At 44.4% G+C, this 25,271-nt stretch overlaps 2 protein-coding genes and 1 long non-coding RNA gene across 8 annotated transcripts in view; 2 read left to right on the top strand and 1 right to left on the bottom strand.

Annotated features, from left to right (window-relative positions):
* LOC108629663 (protein bric-a-brac 1) overlaps positions 1-24,761 on the bottom strand; it is a 182,981-nt gene extending 158,220 nt beyond the window's left edge. For 2 of the 6 annotated variants that reach the window (XM_018032469.2, XM_018032474.2), the window contains exons 1-2: positions 24,561-24,748; positions 23,828-23,868 (exon numbers count right to left, since the gene is read on the bottom strand). The gene's annotated coding sequence lies outside the window, so the exon portion shown is untranslated. Of the gene's footprint in view, positions 1-216; positions 333-23,827; positions 23,869-24,560 lie in introns of all 6 variants that reach the window. The other 4 variants (XM_026817437.1, XM_018032477.2, XM_018032475.2 and 1 more) reach the window with 4 other exon arrangements.
* Positions 1,929-5,995, top strand: LOC113464886 (uncharacterized). Its single transcript, XR_003389756.1, has 4 exons — positions 1,929-2,044; positions 2,164-2,482; positions 4,497-4,578; positions 5,350-5,995. It is a non-coding gene; the product is annotated as an uncharacterized LOC113464886 (long non-coding RNA).
* On the top strand, positions 18,729-22,409 carry LOC113464884 (uncharacterized). Its single transcript, XM_026817431.1, has 4 exons — positions 18,729-18,746; positions 19,222-19,354; positions 20,420-20,525; positions 22,364-22,409. Exons 1-4 carry the CDS (start codon positions 18,729-18,731, stop codon positions 22,407-22,409), a joined length of 303 nt encoding a protein of 100 aa, XP_026673232.1.
* Positions 24,762-25,271: the final 510 nt, after the last annotated feature.

Here is a 25,271-nt window from a genome sequence, read left to right as displayed (position 1 = left end):
CAACCTACACCCCCCCCTCCCCCGGGCCAGCCGCCAGCCAGTATTAAAATGAATTATTTAATTTTAAACTTGGTAATTTTTAACCGTATTATATCAGAAATTATTTACACGCCTGCTTCAGCGCAGCCACCCCTTCTCAGGGTCCCGCCCCTGCCTCTCGCAGACCCCCTCGATCTTCCCCGACCCGGTTTTACTATTAAACCTACCGCCACTTACCTCGTATACCACCCGCGAACGTTTCTTCCTTAGCTTATCGTCGCTAATACGGGCCATGCATTTCCTTTGCGGCCTCGAGATACTATCGCGAAAACTGATGACTCTTTTCGACAGTCCTACACAAACAAGTTTCATCCAAAATAGTACAACGTATACATCATACAATTTTAATCGCGTAGTGAATCATTACGCGATCATCGACCCCCTTCCCAAAATTATTATACGGAATTTTTATCTTTTTCTACAAACGCGTGACGAGAGTGTCTATAAATGAAATCGATATCGACGAGAATCAATTTGACTCGACGAGCCTGAACAAATTACTCTTGCACTGTTTCCTTCCGGTGAAATCCTATTAGCTTCGGAGGAAGGAAAAAACCGGGGTATATTGGGAATAATTCGCGCGTCGGTATTTAGTTAACGAGTTGATCGTCGAAATTACAAGGTATAATTTAATACCGACACCGGTCAAATTTACTCCGTAAATAACGGTAAATAAACGGGTCGTTTAGCGCGGTCTCGCAGCTCACGCGGTCACGCGTGCCTCTAAAATTCGTCCCTTCCAGACGGGCCCGGCCAAATTTGTCAACGTAAATCGCGGCAGTGCATCGTTCAAATCTAATTGAAATCCTAATTGCCGCGTCCAGGTCTTTTCTCTTTTTTTCGCCCGAGCCGGCACCGCGCGAGGAGGAAATTTGTCGCGTCGATTTATGCTAATTACCGACGGCACGGTAATATTAATTAATACTGTCGATAATATTGGAACTCTATCTAAACAAACGACCGGTCACGCTGCAGATCCCGCATCAGTTGATTAGCTTAGCGGCAACAACCTCGCATAAAATATTCCCACTCCGTATTATAATTCTACGAATTCGCTTCGGGGGAAATTAGAAGCGTTCGCCCCGGTTCAACGGCAATTATTTATCCGCAGTTCTGATGGAAAAAGAATAAAGGAATAGAGAACGTTTAAATACAATGCGGATCGTTTATCGCGCGGGCGAGTTCTCATAGAATTGTAATCATAAGCGTGTGGGGTGGCGGTCGTATAACACGTCCGGGCACATACGCGCGCGCGATATCGCAGCGGTATTAATTGTTACGACGAGAAAGGCAAATAATTATTATAATTGTCCGGTATAATAATAGGATTCAGCGCTGGAATACCGCTTATACATCGTTCGTCGTAATAAAGCGGCCATCGATTTCGAACGGGCGTCCATCGGCGGCCGTGTGTATTCCGTACGAAGGCAAGCGCGCACGTGCGTGTGCCGCATAGCTAGCCCGGGTATTTACGCAGCGAGGAGGGTGTGGGTGAGGCTCGCGCTCGCGCGCCCCCGCGCCTATAACGCATATCGAATGTTTATATTATATGCACACACCTAACGAAAGCCTAAATATACTAGCCACCGTGTGGGATCACGCCTATAGGCGGCTATTTGAGCGATAAACAATCCGGGCCCCGACGCGACGTGTTACGCGGCGAATGGTAAAATGTATGTATACCGGGTGTACCGCCTCCATTCGAACACGCTGCTGTTGGTGTATCAATTGTGATTAGGGACAAAGATCCGACGAATTATTCCCGGCCGGTCTCTAATCTGATAACCGAGGCACACGAGGACCCGCGCACACGTCATTGCATCGATTGTTTCTGCAATGTGCCAAATGATAAAAGGCAATGAGTCGCCCCCCGAGTCCCCCACTGATCGTCTTCATTTCTCGTCACAAGGAGAATGATAAAGAAATTAATCATTTCACTGCAGCTTTCATGTTTTTACAGAACCGTACTTAGTACTGCATATGACATTTGAAGATATCATCAAAAGTGAGATTCTTAAACGTATTTATAAGAGAATTAGATAAGCGAGATGTGAGAACTATATAAGAATGCCTTCGTAATTAAACGATTGAGAGAAATTCTGCATGTATTTGATTTTTGAATAGGATTTTTCTCGATGCAAGGTGTCGGAGCCGAACACGTAGAGAGAAAAAGAGCGCGAGGTTAAATCGACGAGGCACTCGTAAAAATTCTTGGCCACGTCCCGGGCCCCCGAAACCTTTTTACGACTTCATCGAACCGTTGCGTTCCTACGGCACTCGCTACTACCGCAATAATATTTCGAGAGTTTGCGCTCCCCCTCTCGAAAGGGCGCACCCCAAGGACCGCGAGGGATGAAAAACCGAGGGGTAGTCGGTCGAATCAATTCCAAACACGGGAGAGGCGCGCCTGTTTCAGCGGTGGGTCACGGGACTGGGTTACCGGGTGCGTACGAGTTTCTACCCTTCCTCGAATTCACGCTTCTTTCCATGCAGCTTAACCCGCTTGCGCCAAACGTTGTAAATAATAAAAGTTAACACAGTATTTCGTGTAACGAATCGTTCCGATGCTTAATGGGATGATACTACGGTTCATATAATGGTTGGAATAATTAATACGATGATTGATCGTTCATGTAATGATTGATACAATGAGTCATGTACTAATTGATATTACATTTCCTATACAAATAGCGTAGATGCAAATGGATTAAGGATTGTTCTTTTGATAAGAAGAAATTTAGTTCAATTTACGTTTTCATTTACCAATTCCTTGCCTTCTGCTTTAATGAGACTTTTGCACCTGTTTGATTTTCATTCGAGTTTGCACAGAACCCGTAAACTTCTGAACCTCTACGTCTAGCGAACGTACATAGTCTCACTTTGAACTAAAAATTAGAAGCCTATTACAACCCTTTATAAAACTTAGATATAGCTAAAACTTAAATATCTGCTGTTTTCTCCAAAGATTAAACAGTGAAATGACACGATATGAATCATACAAGAAAAACTACCATATTATGCAATTTATTCACTCTACTCGTTCGACACTGAATAAATTGAAATATCAAATTCTGCATTCATAATAAATTCAGTTGTGTAATCACCAACCTACACAAGAGCACGTTCAATGCCAAACTGTACATCGTAATGCTCAGAGACTAAAAAAAACTGGTTTCTAATTTCATATTTAAAAATTGTCATCAAATACCAAACGCATAGAATAATGATAATTTCCCACCTTGAGAGATTTTGCAAAAGCGACATCGATGGATCGGCATTGTCCATCTTCGAAATATCATTTCGGATGTAAATTTCGAACGGTCCGAATGCAAAACGCGCGGGAGATTCGGGATCGCTGCATTTCCGATACGAGGAACTTTTGGATTTCCATTTACGGGACGTAGTCTGATTGGACGAATCGACATCAAGCCGGTAGCTCGCGCGTGTTCTCTCTCTCTCTCTCTCTCTCTCTCTCTTTCTCTCTCTGGCCCTGCAGGATACACGTCACGCACATTGCCGCAGACTTATGGGTATAATTCATCGATATTACTCGCAACGGGGGGTCGCGGACCACCCCGACGCGTTTTAATCCACCCCCGTGCCCTTTCCACTTTTACACGATTCTGTGTCCATCTCGAGGATTCCATCATTGAATCAAACATTGAGACAACGTCGATTTCTATTTTATGGTGTCCATCCAATTTCTATTTTCCAGGAACGATATAAAAAATTCTTTCGAAGTTGCAAGCACATTGTAACAACAATCGATTCGTTTGAATTAAGAATCGTATTCTCATTTTTATGAGTTCGATGCATTTACAAGAAAATCGAATAAAACATTGTGTGTATCAAAATCAGAATCAATTTATCAGACCTTTCGACAAACGCTAAGCTGTTCGAGGTGACTTGAAGTTCGGAAACGTTAACGACCGATGCTTTTACCTGCTCGTCCTTTTTTCTGGCAACTCGATAAACAACTGCGAGGCGTTTTTTTTTCTCTGTCTATTCCGAATATCGAAACTTAATCGAGATTTACGACGGCCGAACGGAGACAGGTCGAGGCAGTAGCAAAAATGTAATCAAGTAATGACGGGTTCGGTGGCTGACTCTTCGTGATTGCCGACCCCTTCGCTATTTTCGTGCCCGTCGCTGTTTCGTTTCACCGTCTCGCTCGGTACTCTAACGTCCACTCGTCGCATCGGTCAACGACATTCACCGTATTGCCACTTGGACTTAACATTTACATTTTTATACAAAGTGAATAATTTTTCACTTTGAATAAACATGTAACTGGTGCCGTTTTAGATCTTACCCAGTCGTTGCATAATCTTGATGAGTTTAAAAAATGTGTTTTACATTTTGCATAATCATTCAGTCATCGCTTATGTATAAATGTGTCAAAAATTTCAAATCAAATTATGTATAAATGTGTTATTAATTTCATCATTTTACTGCAGTATCCGAGCAGGGATGTAACAAATAGCGAGCAATTTAAATCGAGACGGGCGGAAGTTGCTCAGCAGTTTACCGGTATTAGGCGTACGTATGATAAATGTTTTTCTAAATAGCCGCGAGACCTTTCCCATCGGGTCGTGACTTCGTGACGTATTTCATAAGTTATATCGACGCGACGTTGAATTTTTATGACTATAAGTACAGTATCAAATATAGATTATGCGCATGTTAATATTTCGCGTTCTAGCCGTTTCTTGAAAGCAGGGGGTTAATTTTTAATAGATTTCGGATGGACAGACTCTGCGGCCAGTGGTGGAGTATTGGAACGTGACGGAGCGAGTAACGTGAAAGTCGACGAGCGTTGGACAGATTAGATTGTTTCCACTTGAGACCGATGTTCGGTTGCCTGCCCCCGCGTCGAAAATTACGCGGTTTCCGATACGCATATACAGACGCGCGTATTGAAAAAAGTCAACAAAGCGTGATCGCGCTCGCTCGCGTGCTCGCTCAACTTTGATTCTATAACATTAAACCCAAGCATCCTTGAATGTTTGCTCGTTAGACCGATGCATCCTGTAATGCATTGCTGGATCGTATCGCTGATTCGTCTTACGTAAATTTCAACCCGCGGATCGGCAACAAATTCATACCTGTCTTTCTCTGACTCAATTTCTCTTAACGCAACTCCGCGGCAAATAAAATTTTCATGCTTCGAGAAACGTAAACCGTTCGTGCGTCATTTTCATTGTTACTTCATAATGGAACATTTAAATGAATTTCTCCGTTCGTACACATGGAAATTTTCTGCGGAATCCACTCTAATAATGAGTGTGTTTCGCGATGCGGCGGGAGTAGGTAGGGGAAGATACCACCGAGGTTCGAGGAAACACAACCCAAGGGGAAACGAAAGATGAAAAAAAAAAAAAAAAAGAGGAACGAGAGGACGGGGATCGGAGGTGGACCACACGCACACACAACGAACGAACGTGACCGGGACGATCCGAGTTCATATTGTTATGCGGGGGTATCCATCCTCTTGCTGCATTATCGTACAGTCCGCGACAGCAGCACGTGGTCACGCTTTCCAGCACGGAATCAAGAAGCCTACCCGATATCTGTTCGACCACGATACACGGCCTTTGCATCTTTGTTTCGACACCGACCGCTGTGTCCGCGATCTTAACCCCTGAACCCTCGGCCAGCGTTCGTAAAAAGGCAAGACAAATGTCCGTGGCCTGGCAAGGGTTTGATGAATGAAACATTTGCAGAACAGTCGCAAACAAATAATATATTGTACTACAAAAGTAGTACACGTAGAACTAGTCGTACAATAAACGATATAATTAATGGACAAAAATTATTGAAACTATTCAGAATTTGTTATATGATTAGAGCTGTACGATGTATTGCACGATTGCAATCATATAATTGACTACATAGGCTTTGGGTCAGTGTGGGGCAAGACTGTACGGAGATGGGATAAACGAATCACGTATTATTGTAATAGCCAACTGGTAGATGTCTTTTTTCAATTCGTCCATCTCCATCAGTTTATTTTGCCTCCCTCGTCTGGTTGATGCTTCATTATAACAGCGTAATGAAAATAATAAGAAGCCTACCCTATCTTTTCTGTTCCCTTTACCTCCAAAGGAAATGATTCGCGCAAAAACCAACGGATTTATCGTGGCCATCGCGTCACGCGTCCGAACATGATTTCCTTACGATTACATTACTCACATTAAATTCCTGAAGCAAACAGCTCTTGCTCGAATCAAATAAAATAACGTACGATACTTCAACGATGAAAATGCTATCGCGAACGCGGCGAAGTTTCTGAATGCAAATAATTGGTCTACCGTTTTTCAACATTCTCATTCGTTGCCATACGTGATACATGCACCGACCGATTCTTTCTGCTTTTTCATCTTGACGTTAATAATCGGGGTCAAACCTTTGCCAATGATTGAAGGGGATGATCCTAACGATTGTCAATTCGTGGAAATGACGGCAAGTCGGAATTGGCGAGGATCGAAGAGAAGAAGATGCATTTTCATTAGCATAAGATTCCTTTTAGTAATCTCGCGTAATGCCTCCCCCTTCCGCCCGCAAGCCGCCCCACCACCCAGAAGGGAGCACCCAGGAGCAGGAACGGCAGAGCCTATCATTATAGAGAAGGAATCATTGGATGATCTTAATCATGCGAACCGCTCTCCGTGCCTTGATGCCGGCCAATCGCGTCCGCCGATTTCGAATAATGGTTTCCACCAGCACTCCGTTAAACTCGCAAATATACGTATCCCTAACCGCTTCGGGAAACTATAACTCCCATCGTTTCGTTCGCTAAGCAGAGAATCGCAAGGACCTCGCGGAGCAACGAACCGAGCAAACGTAAAAATCATTCCAAAAAAGAAAAAAAAAAAATGCCGAAGCCAATCTCGATCTCATATTGTGAGAACGTGCAGATGTTCCGAATGGGATATAAATTTTTTCTCAAGTTACTTCGATCGAATGACTACGAAACATTGTCGAACACGAGAAATCATGAATTCGACTAAACTCCAGTTGCAAGACTTATGAATGGGAAGCTTCCCGGTCAGATTCGGTTGATCCCCTAATCGCAAGGTCGAGTGGCCCGATCGTGACTCGACCTATCTCAATTCCGTGACGCGAGAAGAGAGAAGGGACGGCGTAAGGGTTTCCACCCTTAAATTCCAGACGGGAGCAGCTTTGCGGCCGTTAAGGGCGGCCGCGGAGGGGGTGGAAGTGTCGGCGGTTTCGCCGTGGAAGTGGAAGAGTGGCGTGGGACTCCCGATCCGCCGGCCCGTTCCGTTTCATCCCCTGGAAAACCCGTGAAAACCGCCACTTGTTGCATTACCTACCCTCCGCGCTCAACGAATATGTATATATTTATACCTATACATATTTACGCACACGTAGCCGAACGGTGCCGCACGTACACGATCGTATTTAACCGTGGCAAGCGCCTCCGTGTCGCGGAATTCATATATCCACCGGGTTTATATCCGAATATCTTTTCAAGGTCGCGTGAAAACGCGCTGAAACATATCGCGCGTTACAAAAATTTCCCACAGAGAAAATAGAAATTCCACACCCGCGATAACCACGCGAATAAATAATAATCGTGATTCTCTCTATTTAAAAAAAAACAGACGATGCGAGACGCGTGTAGTTATGATTTTTAATCGGCACCTTTTAATCCCATAATTCAGAATAAAAAAAGTTGCATTCCTTTTTGGAATTTATACTAAATAGACGTTCCCCGAAGAAAGTGCAGAGACTGGGCAAATCCTTGGAAAGATTTGCATTCGAACCGTGCAATTTCCAACGTTTTCGCCCCTTTTTTTCAAGGTTACGAACTTTTAGATTCCTAATCCCCTCTATACCCTCTACGCGTAAGGGCACACACCCTGCATTTACTACCGGCTAGACGCAAAAAATGTCGACTCGACTCTCATGTGGCGCGCAGCGATTTTCGACGTAGGCGCTGATCACGGGGGTAGGTAATATCAGTGCCCGGAGGCAATCGCCATCCGAGAGCCGGTGTATAAGCGTTATGCCGATCATGCTACCGGGTACCGAATCACCGAATATCCAAATTATCCCCCTAAACCTCTCTCTTTCTCGCATCTCGAGAAGCTAAGACTCGATCGATATAATCATCGGTCTCTCACCTGCGGCCACCAATCCCGCGGAAAAGAAGCGCGACCGGTGTCCCAGACGAGGATCCTGCGCTCCCAGAATGATTCCAACGATTTTTGTAAATAACCTTTCCGACGTTTCGTAAATGCAATCGTACGGGAGCGTAAAAACGAATCGTGTCGCAACGCTTGAGAAGCAAACGAAATTCCCATCTACAGTTCGTTCCTCTAAATGTTTCATAAAAAGAAACGGTCTGTTACGTACAGAAGTCTATTAGAGAGAAGAGACAGTCTGTATGGTTGGAAGCGACGATACTCGGGTAGCTATCGGTATCGATCGGTATGGCTACGGTGAGAAAGAATGGTTTTCTTGAATCGGAACGTTTACTCGGTTCAGCGGCGGTTACAGGTAGCGGAGGTACGGCAGTATGGACAGGCCTTAATTGCGATCGGAGGAATTTCACAACCTCGTCGGCGGAACATTTGCATGTTCCCGCGATTGCGGCTCGATTCACGAATGCAGATTTCAATAGACACCGGGCAGGAATTCTAGGTCAGCCCGAGGTGTATTGTTACTTGTAACGAGACAATTGCGACAACAGCCGGAGCATTGTACCCGTTGGAGACCGCGGGAGCCCCCCCACCGCCGATTCCACTTCCTCACCTAACATCGTTTCATTAAATCTCTCCCCTGGCTGGTTCGAATAGAAAAAAAAAAAAAAAAAAGTCGAAAGGTAAAATAGCTAATTAACTTCTCGCCCTTTTGTGACCCGCTGTTCCAATAATAATGGAACCGCGTTTCATGGAGCCTCGCCCTTTAGAAACACGTCACAAAGACTATAAATTTTCCAGTTTTTCCGGGGGCCGAAGGAAAACGGTAATTCAACCGTCGAAATTAATCGGTCCGATTCTTTTCACGTTCATGGAACCGCGTGCCGAATAGAAAAAGTTTCGCACGTATTTGCGTGGGAGGAATTTTGGAAAAAAGCCTTCTGCACGTTACACGGGTCTTCACGGTCGATTCCCGGGTATAGGGATCGTTCGTCTTCTAGCTGTATATTCTCGGTGCAGGTACGAGAGACGATGCACGATAATGATACGGTATTTCTAGCATTCCGATAATTTCTTACGATAAATCAAGTCTAAACGGTCCCGCGAGATGGCATAAACACACGTTTCGATCCGCGTACGCTTGTTGCCAGTCGGAACGCTCCAAGATTAATGATATTTTATAAATTCGAGCAGGGTTATGCGCCTCCCAGGCCGACCTTTCCTCTGGCCCCTCTTCGGACGCGTATCCGCTTGTATCGTACCCTCGTATCGTCGCGTATCATTATAAATGGACAAACGTTGCATTATTCTATGCCTCCGTTCATAAATCCTAAGACGCATCATTTATTTTTAGACAAAAATCCGAGCAACATTCAAATTTTTCAAACATTCTACTCAATCATTACATAAATAATATAAATCATAATTCTAGATGTCTTTGCACGCTTATTGTATAATTCTAATTATACGATCTTTCAATCCAAGTCTATGACAATTATTAATTTCTGTCATATCTCTCGACGTTTAGACTCGATATTATTTATCGACGGATAAGGAAATAGAACGAGTTTGCGGTAAAATGAAGAAGGAAGGAGATTGGCGAAGGGGACACGCGTTTTTACCGTCTAGGCTGGACAAAGGAACGGTATGCATATGCACCGTTCCCTCTATTCGCCATGGAAATGCGAAGTAATTTAATGCAGGACTTTTGACGTCGGTGTCTTCGGCGCACACGCGGCCGTTCTTGCTCCGGGAGGAGTTCTCAAAAGGTCTCGGTCGATCGAAATTGCGTTAACTCTAAACGAGGAGAGGGTGGCGGAGCTACGAAGGACGTTGCCTCGAACAACAGTCCGTCGAAACGAGCGTATCTACTTACACCGTGTTCTTATCATGTATCGTAATAATAGATCATGTACATATGTATGAAGTAGTTTTAATAAAGTTGCATTTCAGATAAAAGAACATAAATAGTTTTCATGTAAGACTTTACCAGAATTTGACCCATAAATAGGTGAATTGATGGTTTCTGACCATTAAAATTTTACACACGATACCTTTCCTTGATTATTCATTAAAGTATCACGGATTTTCGTCATGCTGAATGATTCAGTTGAACACTTTAAGACTTATGAACGGAGTTGTACGATTCATAAAAGAAAAGGTTACAGAATCAATTCGTACGATTTGCTAAAATGCCCGAATTGATTCAGTAACGCGAATTTATAAGAATTGTTGTCGAATTGCCTTATATATAGAATACTATATCGTGCCGTGGGTGGAGGCGATGAAGCACATTTCTGTGTCCACGTGGTAGTTAAATCGAATTCTCTCGCTGTCCTGACCGCCGCGGCGGAGACACAAAGCAAAGGTTGCTCGAGTGGACGGTTCGCCCTGGGCGACCATCTAGCAAATTGTGGTATCTAAGTGCCCGCTGGAAACGGGCCGCTTTATCGCTCGCCCGTCTCTCCTCTGGAATTTCGAATTTTGGAAAGTCATTTTACGTTCGCTTCGGGCTCGTCCCCTGCCACGTCTCCTCTTCCCTCGTCTTTACGCCGCGAATCAAACAGACGGCAAATTTCACCCCATACGTACTAACGTTACACAACTCATTTAATTTTTTCACTGTATCATCCAGTTCAACAATGTCTGTTAATAAACGAGATTCAACGGTTTTAAGACGCATTTCTATCCCTAATAAATGAGACCACGCTTGCTGATAATCAAATCCCGATCATGGGAATAATGAGCGACGGTTGAATTTTGCGAGGACGAACGGTTCGAGGGACTGCGACGAGATAAACCGCGTGACGATGGGTTTCCACGGGCGAAGAGTAATTCCTCCGTGGAAACGTTCCATTAAAGATTCAGCATGTAATTGCGTATGATCGCGGACCGTTTCCTTCTCGCGGACCGTCCCGTTGTTGCATTACGACAGACGTGCCACGCAGGACGACCCAAGGGATTATCATTGAACCGAATGATCAGTCGTACGTGAGGCAATCAGACGACTGCGTGCCGGAAAATCCGTCTTAATGATGCCCCGAGCTTCGGTGTGGTCCGGATGCTGCGCGTATCAAAATAAATAGCGTGCACGCTCTCGTCTCTCCGATTTCTTTCCCCTCGAGCAACCTCCGAGCCCCGCCTATGCTACGTTATTACTGTACATTTTTATGCAAACTAAATCACTTATGCTGGTTGATTAGAAAACAGCATTTCGAACAATGGTTCATTTTATCATTATTTCAATATGTACTTTGATACTTTGTGCATCTGCTGCACTTTTGTATTTAAGAAGTTTCATACCTCTTCATTTCAGGGTTACTCGATTAGATTTTGACGCAAATGTTGTTAGCATAGGCGCGTTGAAAAATGTCGTTGTGTGCGTGAACCCGTTAAAGAAAGTTGCCGGGGAAACTCGTATTTTTTTCCATTGGTATTATTCGAACGTTATTCAGAAGATCGGAATGCAGGTACAGTTATGGTTACCAGTAAACGCAGTACGTCGGTATATGGCCTCGCGGTTGACAATACGCCGCGCGGTTCTCTCTCGGCGTGGTCCCCCGAGCGTCTCCGCTTCGTCGTCCTTTCTCCAATTCTTTTTACCAGCCGCGATCCTCTTTTTGTTCGCCATGTGTGTGCCGGGTGTTCGTTCTGCCCCTACCTAAGCCCTCGCGTCGCGAGCCGCGTGTCTTTAACCTCGCCTCATTGTCGGTTCTACGTACACCCCCCTTAAGAAGTCTCGAGACACGTTACAAAACTCGGACTTCAAATTCTGAATGAACTTAAGAAAGATTACTTAAGAAAGATTAGATGAGATGTCTTACGCCTTTCAACGTTTCGAATCATTCACATAATCTATATAATTATTTTACTTAAAGTTCAACTATGTAGAAACTATTCATCATTACTTATAAGATTATTACTCTACGATATATTTAGCAATTATAATTATATGATCCTCCAATTGAAATAACTTACGACAATCGACAATTGAGAATATTTATCAAATGTTCGATGGAGAACAGTTTGTCGTAAGACTTCTGAACGGAGGTGTACGCGCATATATCTACGTGTGTGCCGAACCTAGAGAGAACTCGACGACAATCGATAACGTCGTCACGATCGCGAAGACACGCACGCTTCTGTCCCCTTATGTTAATCCGTTCTTAATATTCCACGCGCGCACGCTCCTCCTTCTTTCTCTCTCACCGTACCTTCCCTTCCATCCTTGAGCAGTTCCTCTCCCTTCTTTTTGGAGGTTCCACGCGACAGGTTACCGATAATATTTGCCAGTGCCCCCAAAAATTGCATGTCTGATCCCGAGATCGCTTTATCGGCCCAGTTACTGAGTCTGAACGCGCGTTAAAAGATGTATGACTGTACGTTGGAAAACTCATGGATGAAATGCTGAGTCGATCCAATTTTACTGTTTATCATTTATTGTGCCGAGAATTTATTATATGATCTATTATATCGTTTAATATGATTAGGATCTTCCAATTCTTCGAGAATAATTAATTAGGAATTTTTGATCGACGGTAACTCGCGAGAATGGATATCGCACGTGCTTCTCGAGACGTGGCCATTGAGACGCGTTACAAATAATCTGGCGCGAATCGATAAGGAGCAAAACGAGAGTATCGGCTCACGGACATAATTCTCGTCCGGCCGGTATAATAAATCAACAGCTCTAATTGCGACAGGATTGAAAGAAGAGAAGAAAATCACGCTGATTCGTCGAACAACCGCGAACAAAATGTCTCTACTGAAAGCGATAATCTTGGCACTCGGTACGACTACGAGTGGCAGCGGGAGCGTCGGACGGAGAGAGAGAGAGAGAGAGAGAGAGAGAGAGACCTTACGAGGCACGGAGCGCGTTTAAGCCGGTAAGGGTCCCGATATCATTAATAATAATTATACAATTATATGTAGGTACGTATCGAGCGTATAGTTTAGTGCCGTGTTATTATCCCGTTCTCTTCTCATCCGCGAGAAGCCACGGAGAGGAGCGCGCGTAGCCAGGCCGTTCTCCCTATATGTTATTACTTATAATATTTCATCGTCGGAATTGGCGGTTGCGTTTTGTTTATGCCATGGGAACGTCGCGGGGATTGTAACTAACAATAAGAGTGGAAAACGAGTCGAGCCGAGCCGAGCGGAGCCGAGCAAACAGTTACACACGCGGCGGTGGCGGCGGCGGCGTTACCGCTTTACCTTTTAATAGCGAAACCAAAGAGGAACCTTTGCCGGCTTTACGGTGAATTATACGCCCGGCTCTAACTACCTTTTTACCCGTTCGCTCGCGTTCAATTTAATTAAATCTACTGGCCAACCTGCCTTTCGCGCGCGTCAATTTTTTTCACCGAGCATCGCCTACGACCGTGTTTCACGGTTATGCAATCGTAATGCACGCCGCGTACAACTTTTCGCGACACTCTGACTCACCGGGTTTGCTCGATATATTCGTGATTTACAACGACGCGTGATCAGATGGCAGGCAAGTACGCGAGTCTTGAGACGTAAAATGTGACGACCAAACGAGGCGATAAGAGTGCGAATACACCTGAGACTTGAAACGGTAATTCGTATCTAGCAATTAAGATCAAGATCTAGGTGTCATCTGTGGGCACGATTATTTTATCTTCGAAGATAAGAAGCTTATAAAAATCTTAACCATTTCGACGAACGCGTTTGGAGATCAAGACGCGCGAGCATACGATTCGTTTAAACTCGGAGCGGAGCGCGTCATATCGCAAACGAGAAAAGCGAATCGATCGGACTAGCCGAGCGGAGAGAGAGAAGGTTTCAGGATGTTTCACCGGAAAAATTTATAACCCCGCTGATCGATTATAGGCAGAGGGATTCCGAGAACTACTATGCCTGATTAGAAAGCGAGGCATGCACACGAGTACGCATCTGCAGCCCCGCCTATTCCTGCTCGGTTGTTCGCACCCTTTTACACAGATGCATCTGTACGTGTATGCACCGGTCTACGCGTGCTCTCTATATATTCGTATCCTCTATACAAATGTCGGGCTTTATCTTTCGCGAGGGCTGAAAAATCACGGACTTTCCCCAGCCACGGAGTTTCTTTACCAGAGGAAATTCCGACAAAATAGCAACCACGTTTTAAATATGTTGGCCATTGGTTCTACCCGACGTGCACTCGATATTCGCGAACTATCCCGTAATAGATATCAGCTTTTCACGTGAAACAAGACATTTGCAATATCAATTTAAAAAACGAGGTCTACATCTAAATTTCAAAAACACACAGAAATTAATTCCTTCGCTCGTTCAGTGCATAAAGTTGCACAATATGTAATCTACTGATAACTCGATTTGTTAGATTAGAATTCTTAGAAGTATTATCTATGAAAAATTGCAAGAGGGACAAATTACTCGATCATTTCATAAGGAAATCGTGTCGACCGATTGGAGAACACGATAGAGGCTTTTCGAAGAGGCAGTGTCGAGGGTCAAGCTGCCAATTTCTATCGACTGGTAAAGGTGAAACGGACCTGCGACAACGCCACCGCGTTTAATCGACGCGTGCCCAAGTTTACACGATTCGCACGATGTAAACTAATTACGTGGCCCGCACTTTGTGCACAAACGCATGTCTATTCGCAATCTTTCACGAGAACAAATCTGCTGCAGACTATAGGTTTTGTATCAAATAATGTATGAAACGGACTATCAATTGTTATATCAAATAATGCACGAGATATTTTATCAAATACTGTATCAGATATTACACGAATTACTATATGAAACATCGTCTCCATTTTTATTATGATAAATTGTACCCAGAAACTTTTCCACGTAGAATTCCAAGGAACGATTAGCGTTACACGTTTCCAAACAGTAAACCACTGAGGAATTAATTATTTGTACGAGTTTCGCGAATGCCTAACCGCGGAAAACGTTGCAAGTTTCGTTTCATAGCTGGATCGAGGTATGCGAAAAGGGTTCTCTGTTCTCTCGGCAAAGTCTTGACGGATTCCTTTGCGTTCGCCCGGCTCTGAAAAATCTTCGTATTTCGAAGCTAAAACGAAGCATCCGGAACATTCGGAGTTTCATTCGAACTTACAATAAAATTTATCATTTTCTCTCGTTCTCTCATTATTGTTTGCCGTACCACCGTGAATACGCTTTCTTATTCCCCGACACAATAGACAATGCAGGTCCCAGAATTAGGTCAGTTTGTCCCGTTAATGGGAAATATAATGTTTCATAGTAACGAAACAAGTACGTGAAATTTAGCAACCGGCTGTTTTTGGCAACTATGAATAAAATTTCATCCCCAAACATCAGATTTGTCAAACCTGGTTTCTTATTCCTAGATTCAGGTCCGAGCTTGTCCCGTTAATGGGAATATAAAGTTTCACCAAAACAGAACGGATAAATAAAAGTTAACTAACGCTTTCGGCAATTCTGAATAAAATTACGTTTTCAAACTGGAGATTTATCAAATTGTCTTCGTACAATTGTCCCAGAATTAGATCGACTCGTATACGAATACGAGCGGAAAATAAAACGTAGCAAACCAGCACGTTTGGCGACTCGGAATAAAACATTCTCGAATACAAATTCTACAGCTATTTTTCTTATTCCCAGAATTAGGTCAGAGTTCGCCCCGTTAATGGAAAATATAAAGTTCCTCGGGAACAGAACGGGAAAATTTCGTTTACCAACCGGCGATAGATTCGTGTTTGCGTTTCACGCGGCGCGATAAAATACGGAAGCAGGGAGCGGGTCGAACTTTCTAACGCGGTACGCGTTACGTCGCGTTACGTTAATTTACGCTTTTGGTCTTTGTGTCTCGTTCGCGCGTCAAAGAGATCCCGCTGCCGCTGTTCCAGAGGTAGAGGGTGCAGAGCACAGGGCGCGAACGAGATCTCGAACAAACGAAACAACAATCGTTCGTCTCGTTAACACCGGAAGCGCGGCCAGGGAAAGGAGAGCCGAGAAATCCCCGCTTATTTATCCCGGAATTTCACCGCTACTCGAAACGAAATATTTTACAAACGTAAGCGATCCTCGCTTTGCGTTAACAACGTTACCCCCGCAATTGTGTTTAGTTTTTACCATTGTTCCTTCTTAAAAAGGCAACGTTGTATCAACACGTTACGTACAACTCGTATCCCCGTGCTTTTCGTCTACTTACGTCGATTCAAAATAGGTATTTTAGAACAACAAAACATTCTGTTTGTCAATTATTAAGTGAACTATTATATGAAACATTATATCAAATATTGTATTGGTCCTTTGGGTAGTCGAGAACGATGGAACAGGCAACACGTTAAGTACTATCTACTATCGAACTAGCTAAGAATATAATACCTGAGTTACGAAACGTTTGATCAATGGCATGAGTCATCGCATTAAAATCTACTCGATCCTCCAGAAATACAGTTTCCCACGATTACTCATAACGGTGGCCAATCGCGTGACACTTTGATGACTTTTTTATGTCGCCGGCATACCTGACTCTTTATAAACAATCCTTCAGCGATAATAATCGATCAGCCCGTGGTACGAGTCGGCAAGCGAATTAGCCGCAATTTTCCGAATCGTGTGCCGGGATACACGCGTCGATACCTTATAAATCGTCGAGTAATTATCACGTATCGTCGCGCGATTATTCCCCCGGTCCCAAACAGGGAAAACTCGTTGGTTCACAATTGTCAGGATAATCGTTCGAAGCAGCCCGAGAACACAGAATCTAACATCCCCATTAATGAGTTTTACAATTCATTATAAAACACCAGAACGATTCTACGTTCCGCGTTTATAAATATTTTAGTTTAACCGTTCCGTCTTTTATGACAATTCTATTATATGAATTATCGCCTGATTCAATTGACGATCGATTATCAAGTTTCAATTGATGCAATCTCTGAGGAATATTAATTTGCAATGTTAATCATATTGTCAGACAATAAACACTTGTCCTAAGACTCGTGAAGGGAGGACGTGGAGCTCCATTGTTAGAGGAGAGACAGCGAGGTATATCGTTCGTCTTGCTCGCGCTTGGTATAAACCGAGCTAAGTACCGAGGGGTGGGCGCCCCGTCGTAAATCGCGAATGATTCCGCTAAATTTCCATCTCGTCGAATGCGAAAGGGGATACCACCCGTACACGATGTAGCGGTGGCGGGTAAGGGTTGGGTCGTCGATGGTGCCGGTGGATGGATAATGGCCAGGGTGAATGATAATGCCGTGTGCACATTGTAGCTTCCTGCGCGCCGCGTTTCTCCGCAAACCACTGTCCTCCTCCTGCACCACCTCCCGCTTCCCTTATCGATACCAACGAGGTGCGTTAAAACGTATAAGAATGCAGAGGGTAGAAAGTTGAGCGAAGGCACGTTAATTCGGTCGGAGATCTGTTAATTAATTCCCTTTATGAAAAAATTTAAACGACCCGAGTTGAGAAAATCTTTAGACGTCGTATACACAGGGTCACTGATTAGGGTGATTGATTATAAGGCCTGATAAAAATTCATTTGAATTTATTGAAAATTCATTCAATAAATTCAACCAATGCAAGTTTCATGTATTAATTCCTGTCGATTCTGACTGTGATAAACAGCTGGGGTTTATCAATAATAATCGATAGTCCGCGACGCTCTTTTTGTAAGATTTGGTAAAATTTTGATGGGGAACGAAGGCTCGTCCTTGATATTCAGATGCAGTCTAAATCGAAGAAACGACCAATAAAGATGCATCGGGGTAAAGACTGGTAGCCAGAATACCGGCGGCCGTCGATTCCCAGACCCCAGAATTACGAAAATTACGGACGCGGCAGCAGGGAGCCGAGGGGCGTATCAGTCCCAATTTTTTTCTCTCCTTGCCCTTCGATCACCCTCTTAGAAGATTTAAGGACTCGGCGCAAAAAAAAACTCCGTCATTCGTACGAGGAATCGGGAGAGACAAGAATAAAAGATTTCGACTTTAAATAAATTTGCTGACGCGCTGAATTTTCAGGAGATACGCGGAGTCAAAAGGTCAGGTTTAATTCATATAAGAGGGTACAAGAATTGTTATGTAACAACTGCATATAATAAAGGCAACGAATTGGATATGAACGAACATCGTAATGCAAGGTTGTTATCTAAAAAGAGGAAACTATTAAATTATTTGATACGAGCCTCGGACCGCGACGAACCGAAGAAGAGGCGAGTACGATTGGATTCTAAGAACAAAAACGATGAAGAAAAGAGAAAGGGAAGGATCTTAGAGCCGTGGAACGGTTCTCGCGATGGCGAGTCAGTCACGAATATCTAATCAATAATTATTACCGCGATACTCTCTATTTTTGCTAGCCCCCTTCGCGTTCTCCCGGCGGTGCGAGCCGTCCGCGAAGCCCACTCCTCCTACTTCTCTTTACCCCTTCCTCGCCGCTCGGCTTCTCCCTACGTGTACCGGTGCCGCCATATTTGCATATTTATAAGGGAATGTAATCGCAGAGCTCGGTTTTCGCCGCTCGTCGTTTCGCTACTATGGAAAGAATTCTCGCAAGATGGCGGAAAGATTCGAGGCAGACATGCGATCCGATTTCCTGGCTCTCCCGAACGATTCTCTCTCTCTTCCCGAGCGGGCAACGTATCATCAGACCGCTCGATCTAGAATCTACAAGGAACAATCGTTCCTTTCCCGCGGAAAAGGAGAGGAGGCTCAAACCCTTTCGCTATCGCGTACATGTGACGCGCTAGTTGCAGCGTTGCATGCAGGATACCTACTTTAGATCATCCTTTGATCGTCGATCTCCTTATAAATCTTGACACAAATATATTAAATACGAAAATTGTATTCATGATACAATGAATTCATACGCAGCACGTTTTGAATCATCAAACAACGTCATCATGAAATAACTTCTAACCGAATCTGCACGTATATAAAGATTTCTAAAGTTTTTCAGGAAACTATGATAGCGTCAGGGTTAATTGTTTGAAAAACGTGTAGGTGACGTTGTTCTCGTTCTCCGCGATACGCTCGGTGATCGATCGTAGGCTTCGTTGGCCGACGAGGCCTCCTGGGTTTGCTTTGCAGTGTGTAAACAGCCGGAAAAGAGGACAGAGGGTTCAACATCGCGTTCAAGCTCGAGGGACGAGTGGAAACGAGGAGAGAAGAAAGAGAACAGGGGTAATCTACTTATTGTTAGATAGCATTAAAACCGTTTCCGATTTAGAGCCAACGGATAAGTAGCAGCTCCTCGTTCGATACACAGGCCTATGCCGTTGCGAGACGAGCTACCGTGCCAAAGCGGCGAGTCACGATCTCCTCGTTACCCCGGCGATCCCCCTGAATCATGAAATCACGAAAATCATCTACTCGAGGAATGCCCGGACCTCCTTCTATAATATGTGCGCTATCGTTTCGCCCGAGGAATACCTGTTTCGCGAAAAACCTAGAGAGGTCAACCTTCCCGCGTCCGAAGGATTACGATATTAACTCGTATTCAAAGATCAGAGATAGCACGTCATTTTCCCATCTGCTCTAGCGGCAAGAAATGCTTCTTACACAATATACAAGAATCGCATGCACTCGCGAATTTATCAGTTGTGCATAAAATTTGTAAGCGAAACTGCGTACATGCTCGCGATACGAATCTACTACAGAAGTGGACGTGGGGATGGCTAGGGGTCCATACGCGGAATAAAATGTACGGTTATCTTTCTAATACCGAGACTACAATTCGATTTGAATGGGCCGAGTGTCGCGCGATTCGAAAGAGGGTTGAAACCCCGGGTGGCCAATTCGGCCGATCGGAAATGAAATTTCGATCGGCGAAACAGCTTCGTTACCGGTCGACGAAATCTAACCTACAATTCGCATTAAGCATCAATTTTCGCTCGACGGGGCATCCGCCAGCCGGCACTACAAAAACCGACGCACCCGTCCCCGCGGATACCGAAATTCTGATCGCCTGCAGTTTCGGGGCGAAACATTATTTGACAAATCGATCTCGAAAAAATTCGAACCAAATTTCAATTTAGGATTTCACCAACCATTCGACGTCAGCTCGACCAAAAACTATTACGATTCTGATCACTGCTTGATGAATCAAGGCTTGCACGAGCGTTGAGTCACAGTCACAAAATGAGAAGACCAGATTCCTTCGAGTTGGCACGAAGCGACATTGAAACTGTATTTTCTATTCATTGAAATATAAAATTATAGAAAATAATCCTTACATTTGATATATAGGTAGGTTCGATACGATACGTGGATCTCACGTGGCTCAATCGAGAGGGTTAAATCGTGAAGAGAAACCGGCATCTGGCATGTGGATATCGCGAATGTTTGTGAATAGGTACTCGAACGAGTATTCTCGACGGGGAACGAGCGTGGTCGTAGTCGTAGACAAGAGTAAAACGCGATTACTTGGTTAAGAGGCCGATCGGTAGGCCTCTGGCAACCGGAATCGTTTCGAGCCTATAAATTAGATTGGCGACGCGGCGGAGGGAAATGTTAGGAGAATGGATGGCCGATGGTCGCGTAATCGACCGTAAACCGAGCTGTTTGCCGTTCATATCGAGCTCGTCGTTGGCGAAAACCGCGACGACGAGACTTGACCCCGTTTTTCCTCGGCTAAGGATAAAGAACGTAGCCCGATCGAGATTCCCTTCGCGGATTCGTAACGCAAACGAAATTCGAGAAACGCCGCTCGATATTGCGCAAAACCCACTGTACCTATTACTATTTACATACAATCGGATCTATCGCGCATAGATTTGCATACTTGGCAAGTAGGTCGTCTGTAGGCAAGGCTAACGAATATCTTATTGAAAATATTAACGCATCTCGGTTGATTCTAAGGACGGACAAACGTACATACTACATCTTCGTTCGTAAATCACAGAGCGCATCGTAAAAGAGCTGAACAAACCGAAATTAATTAAAAACACTGGTCGATCGATGATCTCAATGAATATGTTCATGATTTAAAATTTCTCATATACTACTACTACTACTACATTATTTAGAGCTTTATATTTTATTCATATTTGTTAATTACGATTGTACGGTTTGCTGGAGTAGAATATTGGATGCGTTCTAAGGTGTAAAATTGTGGACAGGTGGTAAACATCGAATCGGATCTCGGCGTTCTCGATTGACTTTTCGGCGCGTCGATGGTAGGGCGCGGAGGGGGGCATAAATATTAATATAATAGCGCTGATTGCGCTAGATCGCAGCGGGAGGATGAGGGGGAGAACAACGCGCGGCAAATAACGCCCGTACCGACCAGATACGACCGAGGCGAGAAACGAGGGGTCGGCGAAGGGTGGTTCTGGGCTGCGTCGGCCAGAGTACAGTGACATATCCGAGAGCAGCAACGCGATGACAGAGAAAAACGAATCCACGGTGGGAAGAAAGGGACGAAGCGGTGGAGGACGAAGAAACGGTGAGCGAAAACGAGAAGAGAAGAGAGAGATGACCGTGAGAGCGAGAGGGACAGTCGATGGAGAGAGACAGCGACGCGAACAACGTTCCACCTCGAGTGTCGGGAGGTTTTCCGGGGGCGAGGGTGACACCACGGGCATTAAATATACACGCTGATTTGTCGTCCGCGGATTGTCACCTCTGATAGCTTTCATTTTGTTGTATATCGGTGGCGGCCGCGCTCACCCCGCTCGCGTTTCGCGCTTTTCGACGTAATTCGGCCCGCTTGATTGACTTTTGAGCCGGCCTTTATGGCGATATTCGTTCCGCGGACCTCCGAAACCTGCTCCGGTAGATTTATCGGACGGAACGCGTGTCCCGCTTGCTTTTTCGTCGACGACGTCCTGACGTTTGCCATGACCATACCCTCCGGCGAGTTTCCCTTCCGACGGACTCCCGTCAATTCGGCCGGACCGAAAAACCGGGCTAAAAATCGAAACGCGAACTCGGAAGTGGCAAGTATTAGAAGTCTTTTACTTGGAGTTTTCGATCAGCCAGCGATCGGTGATGTTACGTACTGTTTTCGCGAATCAGAAGTGACGGTGTTTGATCAACATCCTCGCGGGCTCTCGACGATTTTGAATAGTCGCGCATTTGTTTAAGCTCCCTGGAATTCCGCCGGTATTGTCCGGCAACGAAAACACGCGCCGTTCCCGGTTGTATTCCGCGCACGAATCATTGAATAAACGTCTTTCTTTATATTCCCAGAAATTCGACGCTCTCGGTGAACACATTTACTCTGAGGAATCCTTAAGAACCGAGGGAGTCGTCGGTCGTTGAAAACGACGATAGAATTAATAGGAAACGGTGATAGGTGCAGATAGAGCGGTGGTTTTGGCGGAGGCAAGGAAGAAACGAGGGCGGCTCGCGAGGACGGAAGCGGGAAACGACACAAAAGGGTTCTCGAGGTCTCTCGCGATAACGTTACGCGGCCGGTTATTGGAAATAGTCTGGTCGATCTACCCCACCGTGAAATACACACAGCTCAGCAAGCCTACGTCATACCTTGGCGTATGTACATTATTCATAGCCATCGGTGAAAAGGGCGCCAGCCGTATTACGTATGCCACGGGTTATTATGCCCTCTAAATGTTTAATGTGTTTGCCTTCCTTCTCCGGCCACCGACGTGGCTTTATGTTTTACTAACTAAATTACTATTTTTTTCTATTAGTCCTTCAACGTTTATGTTGGTTCAATCGATTCCTTCTTTCCCGCGTTTCTCTTCGAAGAATAACCCTTGCGCTCTTTGCCTATCCGCCCTCGACCCCTCGTCCCACCCGCTTAGAATGGATATCGTAAATTTTTATACGCCGTTCCTCGAATACTTAATCGTCCTGCCCTGTTTGCTCGCCGTATTTCGCGTTGAACGTTTCACCTGAGAATATCCCGAATGACAAGATGTTGCTCAGAAAAGAGCACGGCGACTCGCCGGCGTCAACCGGCGGGTCCCGGCGAAAGGAATACGCTTGTTTACAGGATTAATATCTGGCGAGCGTTCCTTGAACCGGAGGATGCGGAGGATGGACGGGGTCGTTAAAACCGCGAGCGCTAAAACGCGCAACACCGAAACGCGAAACCCGTTGGAAACTTTGCAATTTACTGCCCGACATATTGGCTGCGAAAGCACACGAAATTAAGGCTAGTAAAACACTTTCCTGACACCTCTGCACCCGTCCCCCCCGTCCCCGCACCCTATCAAAACCCCGGGTGCCTCCTACCGAGTGAAACGCTCCTAGATAACGGCACTTCAATATTTATCAGCCATCCCAAACTCGATAACATTATTTATAAATATATAATAATAAAACTGTACTCAACACTGAATCAGCTTCCGCCAGTGCATCCTCCGTATAGTTTTGTTTCACTCACTTGAATCAAGTAAACTCCTTGGACACAAGTTTTATACGTAAATTCGCGTATAAAATCTTATGAGAGTTACGATGTTTAAAACGCGGTGTCGTCTACTAAAAATGCAGCAACGACTACGTTCGAGCGAAACTATACTCGCCATCTACTGTATGCTGTTTCGTTTGCAGTTCTTGCTGCAGCCGATAATATAGACAACCGGTCGGCGCTCGCCAGTACATTAATATCCGTTCATACATGTTTATCGAACAATAACGATAAATAAATAGGAAGGAAAAATGGAAAGCGGTGAAAATAAAACTTACCAAAACGATGGATGGAAAATAAACGGGGAATACGGAATCAACTGTAACAAAGGAAAAAATATCATTCAAACAAAATGCAAACGTAATTACCTTTAAATGAATAAATGTACATTCATTGGGCACAGTCGTTTTTATTGTCAACACATTTACTTATGTATAACAATCATGTGAGGGTTATACACGTTTCGTTTTACTATTATGTACGATTTACAATATTGTCACAAATAATTTCATTGAAACTGGCTGATGAAGCCAGTTACAATGAACATTTCAAGTGTTTTTCTCATTACCCAAACTGTATTTACAGTCTCTCGTTTGGTAGAACGACGAACTCTGTATGCACTTGTGCCCACGATTCGGGATCAACGAGCCAAACGATGTTCACGCCCATTCAAAAGTAGCTATGTGTCATTAATAAATTAAAGGAAAATCGTCCACGGTCAAATTTGGAAAGATCAAGTTCACAAGTTGCGGTACACAACCACTTGTGGATCGTGGGCACGAGACCGAACACGAGAATTCGTGTCCGATAACTTTCAATAAAATAATTGAACAACCGTTCGAACTCTGACCGATCCGTGTAGAAAACGACACGCGACACTTGGAAACGAAACAATTGGCTGCGGTTAGGTGCGTATTTACAAAAATCCCGAGCAAAATCCGCGTTGTCAACGCCATATCAAATTTTCAGCAACATGACTCGCGTAAAGTAAAGAGAAATCGACGATCTTACCACAACTGTTCAAAGAGAAGTTCACGGACTCCGAACGACAACTTCTGTTCCGAATTTCACAACGACGAACAGCACAAAATTCGTGAAATAACTTCGCAGTTTGCGGCGAGACGTTTTGGGCAGACAATTGCGTGTATACACAGGCAATGGTGCTGCCACTGATCGACGGCGGCCGTCGCGGCAAACGGCCGCGCGTTATTTCAAATCGACTTACGAACCGAACAATTACTACGCACATGTACGTAAGTGAATACTTTGCTGTAATCTTTCTGTACGACGTTTAAGAATTCTTATTAACTCGTTGCATTGGCTCTTTCGCTTTCTGTTTCGCCTGACTTGTTTATCATTCACGAACATATTTCGTTTATAATTAGAATAGAAGAGAGAAAGATGACTTAATAATAACGAAGAGAAAAATGATGAAAAAGAAATGTATCTTACCACTGCACGACCAGCAGACATCGAAATACCAGTTCCCTATGCTTTCCTTCAGTGCGCATGAAATCATCTCGGGATTCATTCTTCAAATCACGAATCATTTAAGAATAAAGCTGACTTCTTTCAATAACGATTCGTTTCTCAAAACAATTCCTACCTGATTTTTGGCAATGACCGACTTGACGTTAACCTCGTTTAGAAAGGGGATGGTAGTAAAGCCGATGCGTTCAATGCCGACGTAGAAGGGGAACTAAAAACGGGAGAGAGGGCAAC

Source organism: Ceratina calcarata, unplaced genomic scaffold (genome assembly GCF_001652005.2).
Source record: "Ceratina calcarata isolate Rehan_Ccalc_2016 unplaced genomic scaffold, ASM165200v1 scaffold579.2, whole genome shotgun sequence".
Classification (NCBI taxonomy): Eukaryota; Metazoa; Arthropoda; class Insecta; order Hymenoptera; family Apidae; genus Ceratina; species Ceratina calcarata.
The sequence above is the reverse complement of the archived record's forward strand: the minus strand, read 5'-3'. Positions and strand labels throughout refer to the sequence as shown.

Excerpts from the sequence above, each read along its gene's own strand:
- LOC113464884 (XM_026817431.1), top strand. Across the intron at positions 19,355-20,419 it reads AGAGAAGAAAGAGAACAGGG|GTAGGTTCGATACGATACGT; the intron begins GTAATCTACTTA and ends TTTGATATATAG. Across the intron at positions 20,526-22,363 it reads TCGCGAATGTTTGTGAATAG|AAATTCGACGCTCTCGGTGA; the intron begins GTACTCGAACGA and ends TTATATTCCCAG.